Source organism: Lepidochelys kempii, chromosome 7, assembly GCF_965140265.1.
Source record: "Lepidochelys kempii isolate rLepKem1 chromosome 7, rLepKem1.hap2, whole genome shotgun sequence".
In the NCBI taxonomy this organism is placed as follows: Eukaryota; Metazoa; Chordata; order Testudines; family Cheloniidae; genus Lepidochelys; species Lepidochelys kempii.
Genome location: NC_133262.1, coordinates 32778683 through 32798145, shown reverse-complemented (window position 1 = coordinate 32798145; position 19463 = coordinate 32778683). Strand labels below are relative to the sequence as shown.

At 53.2% G+C, this 19463-nt stretch overlaps 1 protein-coding gene across 3 annotated transcripts in view; it reads left to right on the top strand.

Annotated features, from left to right (window-relative positions):
* Window positions 1–19463, top strand: part of FRMD8 (FERM domain containing 8) — a 42757-nt gene that overhangs the window by 314 nt on the left and 22980 nt on the right. The window contains exons 2-11 of one of the 3 annotated variants that reach the window (XM_073351947.1): window positions 601–685; window positions 1688–1855; window positions 4633–4734; window positions 5175–5233; window positions 6821–6987; window positions 9178–9396; window positions 9775–9898; window positions 10318–10464; window positions 10868–11066; window positions 12402–18711. In XM_073351947.1, the coding sequence (XP_073208048.1) occupies window positions 601–685; window positions 1688–1855; window positions 4633–4734; window positions 5175–5233; window positions 6821–6987; window positions 9178–9396; window positions 9775–9898; window positions 10318–10464; window positions 10868–11066; window positions 12402–12523 (1392 nt within the window). In that variant the 3' untranslated portion in view covers window positions 12524–18711. Of the gene's footprint in view, window positions 1–576; window positions 686–1687; window positions 1856–4632; window positions 4735–5174; window positions 5234–6820; window positions 6988–9177; window positions 9397–9774; window positions 9899–10317; window positions 10465–10867; window positions 11067–12401; window positions 18712–19463 lie in introns of those variants that run through there. The other 2 variants (XM_073351946.1, XM_073351948.1) reach the window with 2 other exon arrangements.

The following is a 19463-nucleotide window of genomic DNA, read 5'->3' as shown; positions in this document are numbered from 1 at the left end:
CAACCCAAGAGACCCTATGTCCTTCCCCCGCACCGCTCTCACACTCGAGACCCTCTGCCCCCCCTGCTGTGGGGACCTGCACCCCTCCTCCTTGATCCAGCTCCCCCTCTGGCCCTGCATCCCCTCCTCAGAGGGCCATGGGGACCCCCTCACACACACCCATCTAGAGGGCTCCCAGCCTGGGGCTCTGCATGCCCCGCAAGGATCTTTCCCGACCCCCCGGCCCTGGGATATCCCTGGGTTCCCCCCAAGGGGACTCCCTGCCTCCCCCCTCATCCACTATCCCCCCCCCCAAGGGTCTCCCAGTGCTGCTAAGATACCCAACTAGTGGGCCCTTACACTTCTAGCTGGAGGCTCCTATCCCCCTACTTGGGTCCAGGAACCCCCCTCCCCCACACCAGCCCAGGCTCCCCAGTGCTTGGCTCCCATCTATGCTCTCCTCGAAGCCCCTGGAGCTGCCTGCTCTCACCACTGGGATGTTTACCCCAGTGTGTGTCTTCCCCCCCCTCCAAAAAATCCCACCTCTGTCTGGGGGTGTCTCTCTTGGTAACACCCCCCATCATGGTCTGAAACCCGCCCCCCATGTTTGTGTGTCTGCAGATGGAAAGAGCAGATGGGGCTGCTGTCCCCCCGAGCTCGGCAGATCGCTCCCACCGAAGCAGCATCTCCTCCATGTGTGCCCGATGTAGGTGACATTTGGAAGGCGGGTGGTGTCTCTTAGAGGAGAGTGGGGTCTGGTGGATTCAGGGCAGGGATTGGGAGCTAGGACGCCTGGGTTCTTTTCCCAGCTCTGGGAAGGGCTCTAGACTGGGGGGTGTTGGGGCAGAGAGGCAAGACTCTTGGGTTCTGTCCCAAACTTTGGGATTGGATTTACTAGAGTGTCTCACACTTCGTAACTTGTGTAGGCTGAACTTATTATGCACCCTGGGCTCCTTGTGTCCCTCCATTTCCACATCTCCTGTTCTCCCCAGCTCCCTGTATGCAATGCCCCCATCCCCCTCTATTTCAGGGACTCCCTGCAACCCCATTTCCTTTTTCTCCCATGCCGGGGGCCGTATATGGCCTCCCATTTCTCCCTTTCCCGTTTTTGTGACTTTTTTTTCACCAAGTTCTATAGGGATCTGCCAAGAATATTACTGGAAATTTTGGAGCGACTCAGATGTAGCGTTCAAAAGCTACCATGTTACAGATAGAGAGATGCCCTGGAGTTGAGCATAAAGGTTGATGTAAGCCAACTCTTGGGCCTCTGTTGAGTCAGCTGTGTCATGGCTACAGCAGGTCAGGACTTTTTCCATGCACTGTTTGTCACCCAAAGATGCAACTTTGTCAAAACCAAAACTGTTCATGAAACAGGGTTGGTTTTGACAAATCTCTGAGCTGAAAAACTTTTGGAAAAATAAAGAGTTTTGCGGTTAAGTAACAGGCTGTGTCGTCTTTTTTGAACCAGAGAGTTCTGGGAATTTGAGTCAAAATGATGTGGTGTTTGGAAATTTTAGCAAATATAGATTTAAAAAGATCAAAATTGAAATACATCAAAACTGATCTGGACTGAAAATTTTTTCAACTCTTTGGTTTGTGAAAATTTTCATGTTTTTGACTTTTTATCTTAGTTTGGGAAGGAAAATGTTTTGAGGTATCATAAACTTTTATGAAACAGGAAAACTATGACCCTCTGCTCTCCTCTTAGCACTGGATGTCCTGGTATATCTGATCGATGACACTGCGGTGCAGCTGAGTGTGGACAATCTAATGTCTGTCACTGTGCATGAGCTACATCGCATCGTCCGGGACGCCCTGCAGCTTCCTGAGTGTGCCATGGAAGTCTTCTCCCTGTGGCTCATCTCTCCCTTGCTTGGTAAGGTGCTTGGTTCATTGTCATGATCTCTTATGCTACACCCCCTCCTATCTCCCAGGGAGGCCTGTGCACAGCCTCCTGTACTGTTGCATTACCCAAGACTTTGCAAGGCTCATCACCCCCTTTTACAGGTGAAACTTAGGCACAGAGAGGGGAAGGGACTGGTCTGTGGTCATGTGTAGAGCCATTGGTGGAGTTGGCAATGGAACCCAGGGGTCCTGACTCCCAGTCCCCTCCCAGAGCAGGGAATGAAACCCAGAAATCTGGTTCCCAGCTCTGATCACTAAGCCACAGTCCCCTCCCATTGCTAGGGATAGAACCCAGGAGTCCTGACTCTCGGCCCAGTGTTCTAACTGCTGGACCTACTGTCCTCCCAGAGCTGGGCATAGAACCCAGGAGTCCTGACTCCTGGTCCTGTGCTGAAATCATTAGCCTGCCCTGTCTTTCCACTGACAAAGTATTTATCTGCTTCTCACTTCGCATTGTCTATTTCGGATGTAGTAAATGGTTGCTGTTTGATTTTGGGTAGGTTGGCTGTTGTGTGACTCAGCCATTGTTTGTTAAAATAAATAAGGAATGAGGAAACTTCCTGTATCCATCCACCTGTGTTCCTAAATAGAGGTTCTGAAATGCTTTCTGTTCTAAACAGCCTCAGCTGTTAGAGGTGGTCGCATCTCTGTGGTGAGCGAGGGAACCCTGTATAAACATCACCCCAGAGGTGGCTGCATTTCAACTGTCATTAAAGCAACTGCTATGTTTGTAATAAAGTGCTTTTGGAATGCGGCTGTTGTTTATACAGAGGTCCCTCGGTGGGTTCTGAGGTACGGCTGCCCCTAGAGTTGGGTGCAGGGACTGTGTATACAGGAGTTCCTCACTGAGCATGTGATGTTACATTGATTTACTGTGATGAACACTAGTAACATTCCCTCTCTTGCACACTTACCGGACAATCATCTGCTTTAAGTGCAACCAGGAACTCTGTGTAAAAGTCCGGAGGGGTGTTATCAGGAAGTGTTGAATGGCAGGCATTGGGTCAACCTGGGGCTGTTGATCCCGAGTCTTCCCAGCTGGGAGCATGTTGGGAGCAGAACGGAAACTTCCAAGGAGCATCCAGGCAAAATGAATCATTTCATGGCACTGTTCCAGCTAGCTTAGCTGTTGTTTTTGTCTCCTGGCTTACATCTGTTCCCTTATCTCCAATCAGCTTCCCCTCCCTAACACATCCCTGCTGTAACCTGTCAGATGTTCCTTGCTTACCCTCTCAGACGTCCCCCAGCCTGCTGGTTTTCATTAACCCTCTCCCGGTAATAGTCCCAGCAATGTCTGACTGTCTTCAAAACTTAGCATCTCAGGCTTTCTAGCAGATGCAATCAGTATTGCTGGGTTTGATGCCCTCCAATGTGAAGGGAGACTGGGAGTCAGGGCTCCTGGGTTCTTTCCCCAGCTCTGGGAGGGGCGTGGGGTCTAGTGGGTTAGAGCACGGAGCCTGGAAGCCAGCATTACTATTAGTACAAGCTGTTGCATCTGTCATTGGGGCTCAGTCTCTGTCTGGGTGCCTAGATGCTGTAACTAAGGCTAAGTTTTAGTCACGGGTATTTTTAGTAAAAGTCATGGACAGGTCACGGGCAGTAAACAAAAATTCATGGGGGGAGGAGCGGGCCATGGGTGCTTGGTGTGGGGGGGAAAGAGCCGCGGTGCACGGCCCGGGACCCCCGCTGGGGGGGAGGGGTGGCAGCACACAGCCCAGGAGTGGACCCACGCTGGTGCTGGGGGGCGTTCGGTGGCTGGCAGGCTCCTTACCCGGTTCCGCGCAGCTCCGCGGAAGCGGCCGGCATGTCCCTGCAGCTCCTAAGGGGAGGGAAGGCCAAGGGGTCTCCACGCTGAGTCTGCAGCTCCCATTGGCCAGGAATCGCAGCCAATGGAAGCTGTGGGGGCGGTGCCTGCAGGCAGGGGCAGCACACAGAGTCCCCTGGCCCCTCTGCCTAGGCACTGCAGGGACCTGCTGGCCGCTTCTGGGGAGTCCCCCTGAGGTAAGCACTGCACCCCAACTCCCTGCCCCAGCACTGAGCCCCCCTCCCACAGCCTGACTGACACACAGCCTTAGCTATGCCGACTGGTGCACTATAAAGAACTGCAGTTCAGGAAGTTGGATATGCTTCAGATCAATGAGGTTTTGGGGTGTGGTTTTCCATCTGCCAGTCTCCGTTGCCACCTGTGCGTCTGCTGCCCTTGGTTAGCAGCACCGTCTCCCCCGTGGCATCCCAACCTGCTGTGTGGATGGCCTGCTTGGGACTCCAGTGGTAAGGAGCGCAGCTGTTACCCCTCCTCTGCCCCCTCTCCCAGGTCTGTGGGGACAGAGGGAGCATTCACAAGGTGGTGGGGGGCGTGTTTGAGTTCTCCCATCCCACACTGCATGCTGACTATCCCTGGTCCCTAGCAGTGATGAATTTAACAGGTGCTTGGAGGGCTGGTCTTTTATTTCTATGATGGTAGTGCCGAGAGGACCCAGGTGACAACAGGGCCTCTTTAGGGGGTGTACGTTATTGGTAGTATGACAGTAGTTCCTAGAGGTCTCAGCCAAGATTGGGGTCCCATTCTGGGGTGTGTATTATTCATAGTACTGTGATTCTGTCCTGATGGCTGGGAGGAGAGTGGAGTGCAGTAGGTTAGAGCAGTGGCGGCTGGGAGCCAGGACTCCTGGGTTCCACATTAATATTAATACCAACTTTGGGCTGTAGCTGATGCTCTGTTAGAGACTCTCTCTCTTTCTGTCTTAGAGGTGCAGCTGAAGCCGAAGCACCAGCCATACAAGGTGTGCCGCCAGTGGCAGGAGCTGCTCTTGCGTTTCACTGATTGCCGGGAGGATGAGATCATGCAGGGTGCGTGTGTGAAGCTTCCTCGCTCCTTCCTGGCCTGCTGACACCCCCGCCTCGACCTTGGAATGCCCTCCTCCAATTGCTGAGCTCATACTGTCTGGCTTAGTTGTACAGAGGGGGTGTACGCCAATGGCTAGAGCTGGGTGTGTGTGAAAAGAGCCAGGACTCCTAGGGGGATGTGGTCAAGTGGGTGAAAGCTTTGGGAGTTAGGAGTCATAGGTTCTAGTCCCAGCTGGGGGAGGGGGGGCATCTAGTGGGTTAGAGCAGGGAGTGGGAGTCTATCCCCAGTTGGGGGAGGGAGTCTAGTAGGATTGGTAGCTGGGATTCTGGGGTTCTCTTCCCAGATCTGGCCTGGCTGGCTCCCCAGTTTCCAGGAGGTAATGGTAAAGCAGATTCTTTTGGACCACATACATGTCTTTACTGGAGTCTCTTTCGTCTCCCAGATGAGCCTTCCCTGCAGTTCAGAAGGAATGTGTTTTTCTCGAAGAGACGGGAGCTGCAGGTGAGCACGAGGGCTCCTGTCTGAGTCTCCTCTGCTGGTGTCACTCACCTCTATGACTGTGTGGCAAGGCCTTTTGCATATTCATCAACTTCTTATTATTTAACCTCTGATTATCTGGGGAGTGAAGAGCCTAAACCCACAAGAGATGGGGTCCTCGGGAAATCCCAGCCTTGTCATTCGCAATTTCTGTTGCAGTAGCTATGCACGGGTGTCCCCTCCCTGGCAGCCCAGATCATGGCTCCTGTTGTGCCAGGCACCACACAGACCATCCCCCAGGCCACATCATGTGGGGCACTGCATGGGTAGATTTTGAGAGACAGTCCGAGAGATGGGGGATTATTTTTGCTGTTATACAAATGGGGAAACGGAAGCACAGAGAGGGAAGTGACTTGCCCAAGGTTACACAAACGAGTCGGTGGTAGAGCCAGGAACAGAACTCAGGTGTCCTGCGTCCCAATGCCGGGCCCTAAGACCATTCCTCCTACAAAAACATCGACTCTGTCTCTAGTCTTTTGTAAAATCTTGCTACGACCAACCTGGTGTTCTGGACTTTGTGTCGAACTGTGAAATCAGTCCCTCTGCCTCCTGCTCTGGTTCCTTAGGCCTCATCTACAGGGGAAAGTCACATTGGTTAACCACAGATTTAAGTTATAGCTGGTTTCAACTCCTGTGGAGATGCTGTAAATTCGGTTTAATTTAACTCTGTTCCCAGTGCCATGCAGCGAAGCAGCTCAGTCTGTTCATTTTATTACGAAGCAGATTGAGAGAGGATCAGTTAGTGCGGGATATCTTCGTGGGGAGAAAAGCCCATGTGCCAAAAGGACAGAACTGGTCGGGAATTCGTCAATATGATTTTTGTTTGGAAAATGCCAGATTGTGGAAACCAAAACTCTGCAGAAACCCCTTTTGACACATGTAGCACGGGAAACTTCTCCAGATCCGGGAGGGCCACCAAGAGAGGCAGGCCGGTAGGGCACTTTCCTGGGATGTGAGAAACCCAGGTTCAAGTCCTTGCTCTGTCAGATTTAAATTGGGAGCAGGGTATTGAACGTGGGTCCCCCACATTCCGGGTGAGTGCTTCCTGGTGGGGGGAGGGCATAAGAAATTTTGTAGGGTTTAGGTTTCATTCTCCCATCAGAACAAAAACAAATGTTGAAACTTAACAATTTTCCATGCAATGGAATTGCTTGCCAGCCAGCTCTGCTACAGGGCTCTGAACCTAGCAGAGAAAGGCAGAAGAGGAACCAATGGGTGGAAGTTGAAGCCAGACACGTTCCAACTAGAAATAAGGCACCGGTTTTTAACAGTGCAGGTGATTAACCACTGCAACGAACTCTCAAGGGGAGTGGCAGTCTCAATCTTTTGAAGCCATCCCATCGAGGCTGGAAGAGATCGATCGGAGACTGGGCTCAATGCAGGGGTAGGTGGGTGAAATGTAATGGCCTGTGTCAGATGGGAGATCAAACTAGAGGATCAACTAAGCCCTTTTGGCCTGGAAATTAACCTCCTAGGCAGCCCAGCTTGAACCAGAGGTGGAACTGGAGCCACTCTCTGGCCTTTGCTTTGATCACACCCTTTGACCCGCAGATCGAAAACGAGGCCGTCCTGCGGCTGCTCTACGAAGAGGCCAAGTTCAACATCCTGGAGGGACGTTATCCGTGTGACGTCGAGGATTGTGAGCAGCTGGGGGCCCTGGTCTGCAGACTGCAGCTGGGTCCCTATGACCAGGACCAGCATACGGCCTGTGCCTTGAAGTAAGGGCGGGGGGCGGGCATTGCAGGGGAAGAAGGGGGGGCATGGTCTAGAGCAGGGGTATCGGTCATCTGGAGGATCAGGCTTTTAACTGTGGGCCGGGGTATAAGCTCAGGCCTATGTACTCCCCCTTGGATGCCCAGTAGATCTCCCACTGGCCTTGGTGTGGGACTGGCCCTGGGAGCAAGGGGAGAGCAATCTTTATGCAGTTGCTAGGGGGCTGTACGCTTGGTAGCTTGCGTAGGCCAAGCGCATTGCACAGGGGCTCTGTACATCCCTCCACCGTTCCCTATGTGCCACCTTCCATCTCAGGGACTCCCCGCAAACCCTGTCCCCAATCTCCCCAATGCCAGGGGTTCTGTATGCCACGCATTCCCTCTACCCCCATATCAGGGTTCCCCATTCTCCTCTCTGTGCCAGGGGTTGTGTGCATGCTCCCATCCCCCCCCATCCCCCCATTTTTCTGTTCGTCTGGGCAATCAGTCATTCGGGGCGTCAGCGTGTTACTCTTGGGAGGATGAGCAGGGAGAAGCGGGGGTGATGTTATGCTGGAGGCGTTAATAGTGCCATCGACTACTTGTTTGATTTATACACAATTGCACAAGTGCTTGACGCTGGCTGTGCGAATCAAATGGCAGAGGCTCCATGTGTCCTCATTATTTCCCCCGCCAAAATCCATTGGGTTCTGGCCATTGATGCCTAGAACATTCCCTGAAAATTCAGGGAATGTTCAGATGCAACAGTCAACAACTATCGTTACGTCTATACAGAGAAATGCCATAGAGCTTGCAAAGCCTGTATACTCAACTCCACCAGCTACTCTTCTGTTCCTGCGTTCAGTATCAGTCCAGGAACAAAGCTGTGGTCTGATTGTTGTTTTCCCACTTTGGGTCTTCATTCTCCCACCTTCCTTTCTCCTTCTCTCCACTCTCTTCTCCCTTTCCATCTGCTAAAATGATCAGCCGTGGAATGATCTGACACTTGTCCTCTGAGAGCTTGACCGCCAGTGAGAATAGTTTGTGTCATGGGGAGTGGACCCCTTAAAGTATCATTAGAGACTCAGGTGTGTCAGTTACATTCAGGGCAGTTTTCCCTCCCCCACCCAGAGCAATTAGTTCAGGCTCTCTGCCGACTCAGGCAGGCCTCACTATGTTGCTTGCACTCAGGGCATTCCCCCCACTCCATCTCTGAGCTATTGTGTCAAGCTCTTGGCAGACTCCGCAGATGCGGTGATATTAGTCACACGCCGATGACATTGGGAAGCTTTAGATTTTGTACCACTTGAATGTTATGCAAGCGACAAATACATCATACAGGCCACACTTGGTCTGCAGGCTGTATGTTTGACATCCTTAATCTAGTTGTGTACTTCCCTCCCAGAACTGGGAATGGAACCCAGGAATCCTGGCTCCCAGCCCCCTGTTCCTCTAACTCCTTTCCTGGAGCTGGGAATAGAACTGGGGAGCACCAGCTCCCAGGCCCACTGCTGAATGTGCTTTCCCATGCTTGGAGTCGTGCTGGGAAATGAAGATGGGGCGGGTTTCCCCCACTCTCTCTGCAGCTGGACACTCCTGGCAGGGGGAATGCTGATCCCAGAATGCGAGTTTGGCTGGGATCCTGAGCCAGGATAATAGCTCATTGTCCCACCCCGCAATGCTCTGTCCATGGGGCAGCTTAACTGGGCTTGCTTGTGAACAATGGTGCTATTCATTGGGGTGGTGCTGTAGCAGTGCAACACCCACCTCTCCTGGTGCGCCCCCGCCAGCCTGTATGTGTGCAGAACGGGGAAAGCCTCCCTACGTGGGTCGGCAAGAAAGGAGATGATGCCAGGGATGTACTCGTAAATGCTCTGTAAGCTGTGATGCTTCTGAATCCTGATGGTGGCAGAGCTTGAAATAGCACCCAGGAGTACTGGCTCCCAGCCCCCGCTAAGCACCAGACTGGTGGTCCCACACAAGTTACAATCTCTGGGGGAGCTGGAGAGGAAGGGGGCTGCCATAGCCTGGAGGGGGATGGTTAACTGGATCAGGCGGCTCCCATAATGGGGGAGGGTGGAATCTCAGTGAAGAGGGTTGCAGGGGGGAGGGAGGAGTCATAGCCCGGGAGTGGGGGGTGTTGAAGCGGGGGGAACTGTCCTAGCCCCATGGGGGGCTCCTGCCCCCCCTGTTCTGAGAGCTGTGCTGTCCCTGCAGGGAGAATCTGGAGGCCTTCCTGCCTGCTCACCTGTGCCGACGGGGGCACAGCCTGCTGACGGCACTGTGGAAGCGGGGGGCCAAGCAGCCAGCCTACGAGCAGGGGCTGCTCCAGGCCTACCAAGCAGTGCGGGAGGAGGCAGCCTGTGAAGAGCCTGAGGCTCTGTGCCAGCACTACCGGGCCTATCTGCAGAGGTGCCACCAGCTGCCGTACTATGGGTGAGTCTGGGCACTTGGCTGCTGAATAACCTGGTAACTCCTGCACCTGTCAGTGGCGTGGGCTGGAGGCATTTGGTAATCCCAGCCCAGCAGTCCCATTAATTCCACCGTCTCCCCTGTTCGTGGTCTGCCCAGGCCCCTCAGGGGGTGACCTAGCTCTGCAAGAACCATTTCCTGGCCGGAGTGTGACAAGATCTCGCAGTAGCGCCTGTATCTTTGCTATCTGTGGGTCAGGGGACATGGGGGAGGAATATGGTGCCCAGGGGGACAAACCCCAAAGCCTTCCCAGTTCTGTTAGTGAGCGCTTGTGCAATCCGAGCACTTCCCCGTGCAAGGCCTATCTGCCGTGGTGCAACGGATGTGTCTTTCTCTCTCCAGCTGTGCTTTCTTCTATGGGGAGATTGACAAGCCAGCCCAGGGCTTCCTGCACCGGGGAGGGCGCAAGGCTGTGTCGGTCGCCATCAGCTTGGAGGGTGTGTACGTCATGGACAGCAAGGAGAAGGTAACGCTGCTCAGGGGATCCAGTGGCGGGGGGGTGCATGAGAGCTGTGCACGGGGACATATATTGCTCTTTTGGGGTCATGGCTGGGGGCTGCCTCTGGATCCCCTTATTCCCTACAGTGCCTTCTAGTGCTGCCCAGATCCTTCCTGTACCGCCCAGAGCCCCCTATGCTGCTCCCCACACACTCTAGTGCCTCCTAATACTGCCCACATGTATGCTCTGTTTTCCATAATGCTGAGCCAGTCAGTCCCCCTGCTATGGGGCCAGATCACAGACAGTGCCCCCTAGAAGGGAAAGACCCCATGTCCCATTCCCTACCCCGCAAGCCAGCCAGTACCCTCCCCTGCCCTGGGGCTGGATTGTAGCTGGCACTCCCTGGGAGAGAAAGGTCCCATGCTCCATCTCTCTTTCTATGGCAGCATGTCTTGCTGGGCCTGCGGTTCCAGGAGCTCTCGTGGGACCACACGTACCCCGATGAGGAGGAGGAGCACATTCTCTGGCTGGAGTTCGATGGGGAAAACGAAGGGACCCTGGTCAACAAGCTGCTGAAGATTTACTCCAAGCAGGTGACTGGGATCTCTGGGGTGTTTTTGGTCTCTGGGCCCCATCCAGCATCTGGCCGCCTCACCAAGGCAGCCAGCAAGCGGCAGGGGGTATAGTCCGTGCTCAGAGCAATGCTCCCATCACAGCACTGGCCGTCTTCCCCTCCTGGAGCCTGGATTTGTTTCAAAGGCCAACAAACAGCCACCAGACTGGGAACAGGCTCTTCCTGGGGCTGGGTTAGAAGGGAAAGTCCCCAGGCCCCATTCCCTGAGCCAGCCAGTCTCCCCTGCATGGGGCCGGATCAGACCTGGAGCCCCCTCTAGAGGAACGGCCTCCTGTCCCATTCCCCACTTCCCTGAGCCAGCCAGTCCCCGCTGCGCCCTGGTGGGGAAGGCCCAGCTGACCGACAGCCCCTGCTCCCTGCAGGCAGAGCTGATGAGCGGCCTTATCGAGTACTGCCTGGAGCTGAGCACAGCGGCGGAGCTGTCGGCCCCGGAGAACAGCAGCCTCCAGAGCCCCATGCTGCCTCCTCTGGCCAGCAAGCAGCGCCCCAAGCTGCGGCGGCAGAGCAGCGTGGTCTGCAGCCGCATCCAGCACCTCGCCACCATAGACTACGTTGAAGATGGTAAGCGGGGAGGGGCAGGGGGTTGTCCCTTGTTGCGGCACCCAGCTAGGAGCCACCACTGGGGCTTCCCTGCCCTCTGCCAGTCCTCTGGAACCTCCTGTATCTCTCTCCTGCTCTAGAGCAGGGGCGGGCAAGCTTTTTGGCCTGAGGGCCACATCAGGTGTCTGAAATTGTATGGAGGGCCGGTTAGGGGAGGCTTTGCCTCCCGAAACAGCCAGGCATGGCCTGACACTTCCTCCCCCGCACCCTGCTTCTCGCCCCAGATGGTCCCCCCAGGACTCCTGCCACATCCAACCCCCCGGTTCCCTGACGGCCCCCCGGGGACCCTTGCCCCATCCACCACCCCCAGCTCTCAGTCCCCTGACCGGACCCTCTGCCCCTAACTGCCCCCCACCACCCCATCCAACCCCCCTCCCCTTCCTGACTGCCCCCCCGACCCCTGCCCCATCCACCCACTCCCTCGCTCCCTGTCCCCTGACCACCTTCTGCTGCCCCATCCAACCCCTCCTCTCCTTCCTGACTGCCCCCCTGGGACCCCTGACCCCATTCAATCTCCCTGTTCCCCGCCCTCTGACCACCCCAACCCCTATCCATGCCCCTGACCACCCCACCAACTCCCCTGCCCTCTATCCTGCCCCCTGACCGCGCTGCCTGGAGCACCGCTGGCTGGCGGCGCAGCTGCACCAGGACAGGCAGCTGCGCCGTGGAGCACAGAGCACTGGGTCAGGCCAGGCTATGCAGCTGCGCTGCCCCAGGAGCTCACAGCCCCGGCGCCCGGAGCACTGTGCCGGCGGCATGGCGAGGTGAGGCTGTCGGGGAGGGGAGCAGTGGGGGAGAGTCCAGGGACTAGCTTCCTGGGCCAGGAGCTCAGGGGCTGGGCAGGACGGTCCTGTGGGCCACATGTAGTTTGTCCACCTCTGCTCTAGAGTCACCCCCAGTGGAGTCTCATAGCTCCACTATCACCCCATTACCGGGGGCACCAAACAGGTGGGTGAGTAAGTGGCAGAGCCTGAGAGAGAACCCAGGGGTCCTGGCTCCCAGCCCCTGCTACTGTAACCCACTAGACTCCACTCCCCTCCAGAGCCAGGGAGAGAACCCAGGCATCCTGGCTCCCAGCTCCCCCATCCCCAGAGTTGAGGATAGAACCCCCGTATCCTGCCTTAAACTCTGCTGTGACTCTCAGGAGCTGTCTCTCAGGGGAAGCAGTCATTTTGTTAGCCATTTTCAGCTCCCACCATTAAGCTGTGGCCCCGTGGAGTCCAGTGGGTGAATCCAGGGCTGACTTGTGCCCGTATCTCTCCTCCCCACCTTCTTACCCTGCTCCCTGGGCTCCAGGTAAAGAGATCAAGCGTGTGAAACCCAAGCGGACGGCCTCCTTCTTCACCCGCCAGTTCTCGCACGGCCCTACCTCCTACTCCGCTGTGCAGGCGCCAGTCGAGAGCCTGGAGCAGGGCTGAGTGCCGTCTTCGCCGGTGCACAGGGAGCAATGGACCGATCCATCTAGGGGCATGCCCTGTGCCCAGCACGCTGGCTCTCCTCTGGGCTAGGAGCCTCTCTAAGTTATTCTGTGTTAATTTATACCAGTGGGATCCCAGCTTGCTGCATCAGAAGTCCTGTCTAGTCCCTCTTCTGCAGCCATTCCAGCCTAGGCCCTTCGGTGCTGGGGCTCCTCTGGTTACGTTGCTTTGTGTGTTCTTTGTGGGCACTGACACCCCCTCCTTCCCCCCCCCCCCCGGGTGGCGGAAGCCTCCCAGTGTGGTCCCGCTGTACCTGTGCGGGCACGACACCATTGGTTTCAGTTGGCACTGATGTAAATGAGGGGAAGAGCAGCCATGCCACCTCGCCGAGCCAGTGTTGTTCTGAGGTCATCTTGCCCACCCCTCCGCGCTCCTAGGCCTCTGAGAGCTGTCCTGATGGCGAGCGTGCTCTGCAGCGTTCCTGCCCCAGAGCTCTGTCTCTTTCCCCCAGGGTGAAGCGTCCCGTCGGGCCAGGCTTCACGGAGTGCAGGGCCAGAACCTGCCTGCATGTGCCCATCAGTGCAGCACATCAGGGTCCCGCAGCACCTCGCTAGTCCTGAGTGGGGAAACTCTCCTGTCTCCCCTTGAGGAGAGGGATTCGTCCGGTCTCCCGCGCAGGGCGGGAAGGGCTGCGCGGCGTTGGTCCATTCCCCATTCGATAGACTATTGAAGTGTCTTGGCTATATCCGCTGGTGGGTCGTTCCATTTTCAAACCTGTGCAGGAGTAGGGCAGGGAAGGGGTCTAGCGATTCCGACATAACCCCGCCTGCGTTTCTGGGTGAACTGAGTGCGTAGCAGCTTTAAGACCTTTTGCAATTCAGCTGGGTGAGTCTGATTTCAAAACTGGCCTCACCTCTGGTCCATAGCTAATTCAGTCCAGGAGAGGTAGGCATGAGGTGTTCAGTGAAGCGAAGCAGGGAAGATTGCTTTGCTGCCGACACTTCACTAAGAAAGAAGCCTCCTGTCTGGGCCTATCGGCTCAGGACATCTCACCGGTCCTAAAAATCCCTTCCTGCCCCAGGAACTTGGCCCGCTTTTTGGAGGGGTTTGTACGTTAGGCTTGTAAGTATCACCCTTTCTGTTGATGGGATATTTTTCTTGATGGCTGGACAAGTGAGTTGCTGGTGCAGGAAATGGGTGACTTCCCCCACAAGAATCTTTGTTCAGCTGTGAAGAAGGCACGCTGGGGTATTAATACAAAGGATCAGTAATTGACTGCAGCAGGTTTCCTCACTGGCTGTGCCTCTGTTGGAGGGAACAAGCTCCTTGCCTTTCTGAGGCTGATGGTTGGTCTATTTCAAGTTGTGTGTGGTGACATGCCAGGAGTCCAAACTGCTTTGCCTTATCCATTCAGTACAGATAGGCTGTTTTGAACGACTCAGCCTGTGTCTTGGTTTGGACTTGAGCCAAAGGGGTTTAGATACACCAGCCCTGTTAACTTTAACAAGAGCGGGACATCTAAATCTCTTGCTTCATTTTTGAAAATCTTAGCCTTAAAACCCCAGCACTGCACACTTTCCAGTAAGTGCTTTATTTCCCTAGTGGGGAAGAGCTCTACTGGGTGCTTCTTAAAGGACAGTGTTGCTTGTTAATCCCCAACCCCCTTTTTAAATCTGCTCTGTTCAATCTAGCGTGGGTGGAGACATCCTTTCAATGTAGGAAAAAAACCTTTCAGGGTGGGGTGTTTAAAGGGACAGTGTGAATTTAGTCTCTGAACTCCTGTTGAATTTCACTGGGAATTGGGTGCTGACTGGAAACCGTAGCCTTGCTTACCGCAGTGCTGTTTGGAGAGCGGGAAGCAAGCTGAGAGTGTGAAAGTGGAATAAGTCAGTTTCCCCATCTAGACAAACCCTTGGTGGCTGGCAGTGGCTTTGTGTGCTTGGGAAATCTGGGGGAGGAGGGACATCACCCAGGAGTACTGAGAATCTTAAGCTATACAGACCTGCCAGCCACACACCTCAGCTGCACAAGCATAGCACGTGCTCCTGGGCTCCCCAGTCTCCATCATGCATGTGCCCTTGGAAATCTCTCTCCTATGGCAGCGAGGGTTTTCCGGGGATTGTACCACGACCGTTTGCTTGTCTCCTTCTCAACACCCCCCCCCCCCAGGGAACCAGATGTTCCTGCTCGTGGATTGACCCTGGATGGCAATTCATTCCCCTGCACTGCCTAGACAGGGTAAACGGCCATAAGCTATAGATCTAAACTGCTTAGCCAGTGTTAGCAGCACTGGTGCCAAAAAAACTTTGCATTCTTCCCCCGGGGGTTGGCAGCTGAGCCCATGGTGCGGTTGGGGTGAGGCTGGCATTTTGATCTTCGTGTCTTAGATTTCCAAAAGGTTTCAGGCGCCCAGATCCCATTGAATTTCAATTGGATTCCCCTGTGCTCCTTTGGGAAAAAGCACTAGTCCCCATCTGTTGGTTTTGAGCACTTGTCAATGCCAGTCCGGTTTCTGATCAGCAATCAGACTGCTTGGAGGGTGAGACTGTCAGTGCCTAAGGGGTCAAAGTGTTCATCTCCGGTTTCCCTTGGGGATTTCCAGGTGGGCTTGTCCTCCGTTCCTTCGGGCCCTCCTGGCATTGCAGTGTCGTTAAGCGTGGATGTTGCTGATCCAGTGGCAGCAGGAGGGGGAGGCGTAGGCAGACTTTCCTGTGGGGCAGAGTTTGTTCACGGATGGTAAGGTAGAAAGATAGAGTTTATTTCCGTGTGTTACCAAGTGGCTTGGCTGGTTTCAGAACCTGTTTGGCAGCAAAAGTGTGAGGTGGGGGAGATTCGGTTTGGGGACAGGAAAAAAAATAGGCTCCAATTATTTTTAGGCTTGGCTGGGAAAGCTGCAGCACTTAGTGGAAGCAGGCCGGCTGCTTTGCCAGGACTGGCTGCATTTGCACCCAAATGGCATGCAAAGCTTTGGCTCTTGTCAGGGACAGCCTGCATGTTGGGAGGGCTGGATCGGTGCTGACGAAGACGCTGATACAGCGGACTTTTAGATATGGCAGGGGTGGAAGCACCAGTGGGTTAGCTAGGCCCAACTGACAACTTGTCTAACTTTCCTCTGGCTTGTAGCATGTGCAGTCCCACGATTCGCGTATTTCTGGAGCGTGTGCCGCTGCCTTAGGGCTTGGCTACACTGACCTCTTATAGCGCTCTAACTTGCTGGCTCAGGGGGGTGAAACCCCCCCCCCGAGCGCAGCAAGTCTGAGCGCTTTAAAGCGCTAGTGTAGACAGGCTCTGAGCACTGGGAGCCAAACCCTCGTGGAGGTGGATTACCAGGAGCGTGCGACCACGCTCGCACTTCAAAGCGCTGCTGCGGGAGCACTTTGACGTTTCCAGTGTAGCCATGCCCTTAGGGCTAGGTCGGTCAGTGACTCTAGGAGTTCTCCAGCTGGGGCTTGGAGCCAAGTGTTGGGCTCTGTCCTCATCTCAGTGTTGGAAGGGGGTCTGCTATAGGGACTTCATAAATGCTTTCGCTCCATCTGGGTCCTGGTCTGATTTCTAGCTCTGCCAGCCGGTGCCCTGGCTCCAGCCATTCTCCCAGTGCGATGGCACTGCCCTTTCTGCTTCCAAGCCACATCTGTGGTCAGCTCTGCTCTTTCCCAGTGCCGTTCTGACCCAGTTAGCCTCTTGTACCACTTTGCACTAACAGGAGCCACAGCACAAAGGCGCAGGACAGCGGTGAATCTGGCTCCAAGCGCTGAATGGAGCGGAGGTGGGGGTTGCTAGTGATTTGAGAAAACGAAAAAATACAGGGCATGATCCTGTTTCAAACCAGGAGGCTTTAGAACCTTCCCTGGGGTGCCTGTCCGTTTCTCACTCTACTGCAGAGTCACCATGTTAATGTGAGCATTGAAATGGTACCCCACTGAAAGCATCCCAGTCTCGTCAGGGGTAAAAGAAAAGCACATCGGTTAAAGGTGACAGCCACGTTTTCTGGGCAGGAGAACTCTGATATCCCATATGCAAAAGCTGGGCTCTTCTTGTGCCATGGGACTGAAGCACAAGGCTTTGTGAAACAGATGTGGATTCTTGCAGATTTGGAGTGGAGCACGGGGTGGGGGGATAGTTTTTCTCCTGCAGTGTCTGAGGTCTGGGAAGTGAATGCAGGAAGGAGCTGGGTGTGCGGAACGGATGTGGAGGAGCTGCTGCAGCTGGGAATGAGCCACAGGTCAGCTAAACCCGAGGGCCCTGGGTTTCAGTAGTGATTCTGGGGGGAGCCTAGCCTGAGACTCCTCCAATGTGACTGGATTTTCAAAGGGCAGGTGCTCAGCAATTCCTGGAAATCAGGCCCCTTTTAAGGGTACCCAAAAGTTGAAGCACCCAAAATCCTGAGTCACTGTTGAAAACTCTTGGCTACGGATCATTCAAGTTAAACCTGAGACACCCAGTGTCTGAACCCTGAATACTCTGGGTTATGTCATGTCAGTAGAAGGTACCTTGAAGCAGCTTGTCTCTTTAATGCTGCAAAATCCTTCAGAGCAGACCAAAGGCCTATATTTTGCATCTGGTGTGAGGTTCGAGGTTCACTGCAGTAACAAGTGGGTGTGAAATACCGCTGGGTCCTTGAATGCACTGGGATAAAATTGCTACATGACGCTGATGGAACCAGGCCCAAAGCATTCAAGGTTCCAATCCCCCTCTGTGCAATTAGATTCAGGCTGAGTTGGCGCTTTGGTCAGTGCCTGTTGTGTGTTCGGTTTTGGGGACTGCCATGGGGGCTGTTAAAAATGCTGAGCTCGGCCTTCATTCTGCACTTCCTGTTCAGCTTGCAGTTAGCAGTGTGGGAGGGGCCGGGGGAGAAAATAGTTTGCCTCTTAGCCATTTGCAACTGCTAGTGCTTGCATAACTGGACTCCTCCTTTTCCTAGGTCAAATGTCACAAGAAACTGCTTTAGCACAATTGCTGCAATGTTTTGGGTTTGGACGATTTTTTTTTAACCATATAAACATTGCTGTTGGTTTGAGGTTTGGCTAAAAACACAGGAGGGGAGTTTTTTAATTACACTTGGGCAACATTTGGACCCGCTTCCTCTCATTTTTGGAAGGCAAAGGGCTTCTGTTTTGGTTTCACAGATCTAAATAATGTCCCCCCTAGTACTTTACAAATGATCACTTGGTGTGTCTTCCTCCTCCTCTGGTATATTTCACAACAGTTGCAAGAAGACAGCTTTGTACTCTGATGCACTTGTCCAGGTCTTCACTGAAGCTGTGCTGTTTACAGCACCTGGGATCACTGTTGTGTTGATTTAGACCAGCTGATGTTCTGGCCCATTATCAACATAAAACTCCATATTATTAACATAGGTTTTGAAAAACCTACAACACTAACTAGTTGCCATGTGGAGAATTTTTCACCATTGGTCCTGTGTCTCATTTTTTCCATTTACCATTAAAGTTAAGTGGTCGGTTTCCCTTTTGGACATCAGTTAGCTTTCTCCTCCTGATGCTGTTGTATTGTATTTGGGTCTCTGAATGGCATTTAAATCCAAATAACTTTGTCACTGGCTTATTTTATTTAAAAATTCCAAAAAAAGTCTCTTCACAGCAGGCTTTGTAAACCTTCCTCTTTGTTTTGTGTAGAGTGAATTTTGGGTTCTGTGCATAAGTGTTCCTTTCATTCCAGCCTTCTTCTATGTTTAATTCTAGAAGTCTGTGGAGTGAGATCCATATTTTTCACTCTTGGCAAGGTTGCATGTCTTGTTTGTCTGGTGCCATGATGCCTTTCGGGATAAAATTGCCAACATGTGTCTTAAACCACGATCCATACAGCTGGATCTAAGATCAGTTTATGCCAAGCACTTTGTAAATGTGCCTTTAAACGCAGTGCCATGGAAGGAAATGGACTGAAATGTATTCTCTCTGGTAAGCCAGTAAGCAAATCATTCTAATGTTACCTGGAGGAATTGTGCTTTTCCAGGCTGGATTCTGCCCTCAAAGAGACCTGAGTTTGTAATGGAGAATCAAGCCAATAATTCTGCACGTCTGTCTGAACTGCATCATTCTGTCTTGTGCTCATTGTATCTTGTATCTGGAAGTGTTGATTCTTTTGTGTGATGTGTGTGTTTGAATTCCCCTGATCTGGAAATGTCATACCTGTCAACAATATGCAACACAAAAAATGGCCTTCTCTTTTTACTGATTTCTGTGTGGATTTCATTTTTAGAAGGAAAAAAAATTGTGTACATACTAATATTTTTCTTTTGTATGCTACAGATGACTCTTATAATAAAGAGGCTGTTTTCAACAAATAAGGTACTAATTTGAGATCTGTTTATAAAAGGTACTGTCTGAGAAACCAGGTGTTAAGGTGGGCAATGTTAATTACAGCATGTGATTGAGGAAGAGAGGAGAGAACTTGTTTTCAAAGCTACCCCATTTCACATGTTGTGTCTCAGTTTATCTATGATCATTATAAAATCACTTCTGTCTTAAATACTTTTCTGGCCCCCATCCCTATAGCATCTGAACACTTCACAATCTATAATGTACTCATCTTCACACCACCTCTGGGAGGTAGGGCAGTGCTATTATCCACATATAACAAATGGGGAAACTGAGGCACACACTAAGTGACTTGCCGAAAGTCACACAGGTCAGCGTTAGAGCAGGGAACCAAACGCCAGTCCCTCAAGTCCTACTCTAGCATCCTACCTGTTTGAGGGCTTTCCTTCCACCCTCCCACTTCCCTGGTTCTTGTCATGCAGACAGCAAGCAGCAAAAGACCAGAAGTCCAAAGTGCAGACAATGCAATGTTTATTGGGGGTTAATTTCCGGCAAGTATGATTCCCATTTCCCTACCTACTGCTTGTTTGACCCCCGTTTATATAGTAATATTCTCAGCTATACCTTAACCAGTCATTTTACTGAAATCTATCTAAACCAATCCT